The 1,104-nt window shown below is 47.8% G+C and overlaps 1 protein-coding gene across 1 annotated transcript in view; it reads left to right on the top strand.

Annotated features, from left to right (window-relative positions):
- Window positions 1-1,104, top strand: part of PRKAA2 (protein kinase AMP-activated catalytic subunit alpha 2) — a 47,913-nt gene that overhangs the window by 46,685 nt on the left and 124 nt on the right. The window contains exon 10 of the mRNA XM_035891757.1: window positions 621-764. Coding sequence (XP_035747650.1) covers window positions 621-764 — 144 coding nt within the window. The remainder of the gene's footprint in view (window positions 1-620; window positions 765-1,104) is intronic.

The following is a 1,104-nucleotide window of genomic DNA, read 5'->3' as shown; positions in this document are numbered from 1 at the left end:
AGCCATGGCCCATGTGTCTGCAACATAGGTAGCAGGCAGTGAGGCTGACGTTGTATCCCATTTGCTGTGCAGAGCAGGGGCAGGATGGGCTGAGCCAGGTCAGAGGGGTCGACCAGGAGCTACACAAAAGCAATTGCTTCGTAAATATAGCACCGAGAAAAGATCTCGTTGCAAATGAGATGCAGCAGATTGTGGGGTGGGAAGTGGCAAGAGAAAATACACAGCTCAAGGCTGATTCACGAACACTGGATTTAGCTGCGCCAATGGGAGAGGTTACTCTCCCCAGCTGCCCAGCCTGCCCTGGTTTCATGGGCACAGTCCTCATATGCAGGTCCACAAGTGGACTTCTTGTGGCCATTGCTGCTGGTGAAGGAGGAGCAAACATCAGTTTGGTGCCTGGCAGACAGGTCACGGCAGCTTTGTCTGCCAGCAGCTGGTGAATCAGAGCCCTAAGAAGCATTTTTAAAGATAGGAGGAAATAGGATATGAAGCTGATTGCTTAATTTCCTAGGCATTGCTCTTTCTAGAAATGGTGTTTTTCTCAGAAGATGTCTTGCTGGTATTTAGGAAAAAATAGAAAGAAATGTTCTTCTTGCTACCTTGAATCTTACTCCTGAAAGCAAGTTTCCTGTTGCAGGTGGTGAACTCCTACCACCTCAGAGTGCGCCGCAAGAACCCGGGGACGGGCAATTACGTGAAGATGAGCCTGCAGCTCTACCAGGTTGACAACCGCAGCTATCTCTTGGACTTCAAAAGCATCGATGGTAAGCAGGAAATGAGGCAATACAAGATGTAAAATACACAAAATGGCAAGTTTGGAAGTTTAAATTTTTTTTTAAATCATTCTTTGCATTTTGAAATGCTTATGCAGATGTTTCCAGTCAGCAAAAGCCCTTTTGATCCATTTGTCTCCGCTACTGTTACTAGATCCTTACCAAACATGCATCGCAGATGCCAAACTAATGCCACTTTTTATTTTTCTTTTTTTTTTTCATGTTCAAGACGACGTGATGGAGCAGAGGTCTGGCTCATCCACGCCACAGCGCTCCTGCTCTGCTGCTGGCTTGCACCGGCCGAGGCTGAGCAACGGTGGCGCCCCGGGCC

This window comes from Egretta garzetta, unplaced genomic scaffold (assembly GCF_000687185.1).
Source record: "Egretta garzetta isolate BGI_Z169 unplaced genomic scaffold, ASM68718v1 scaffold163, whole genome shotgun sequence".
NCBI lineage: Eukaryota > Metazoa > Chordata > Aves > Pelecaniformes > Ardeidae > Egretta > Egretta garzetta.
This window is presented reverse-complemented; position numbering and strand designations above follow the sequence as displayed.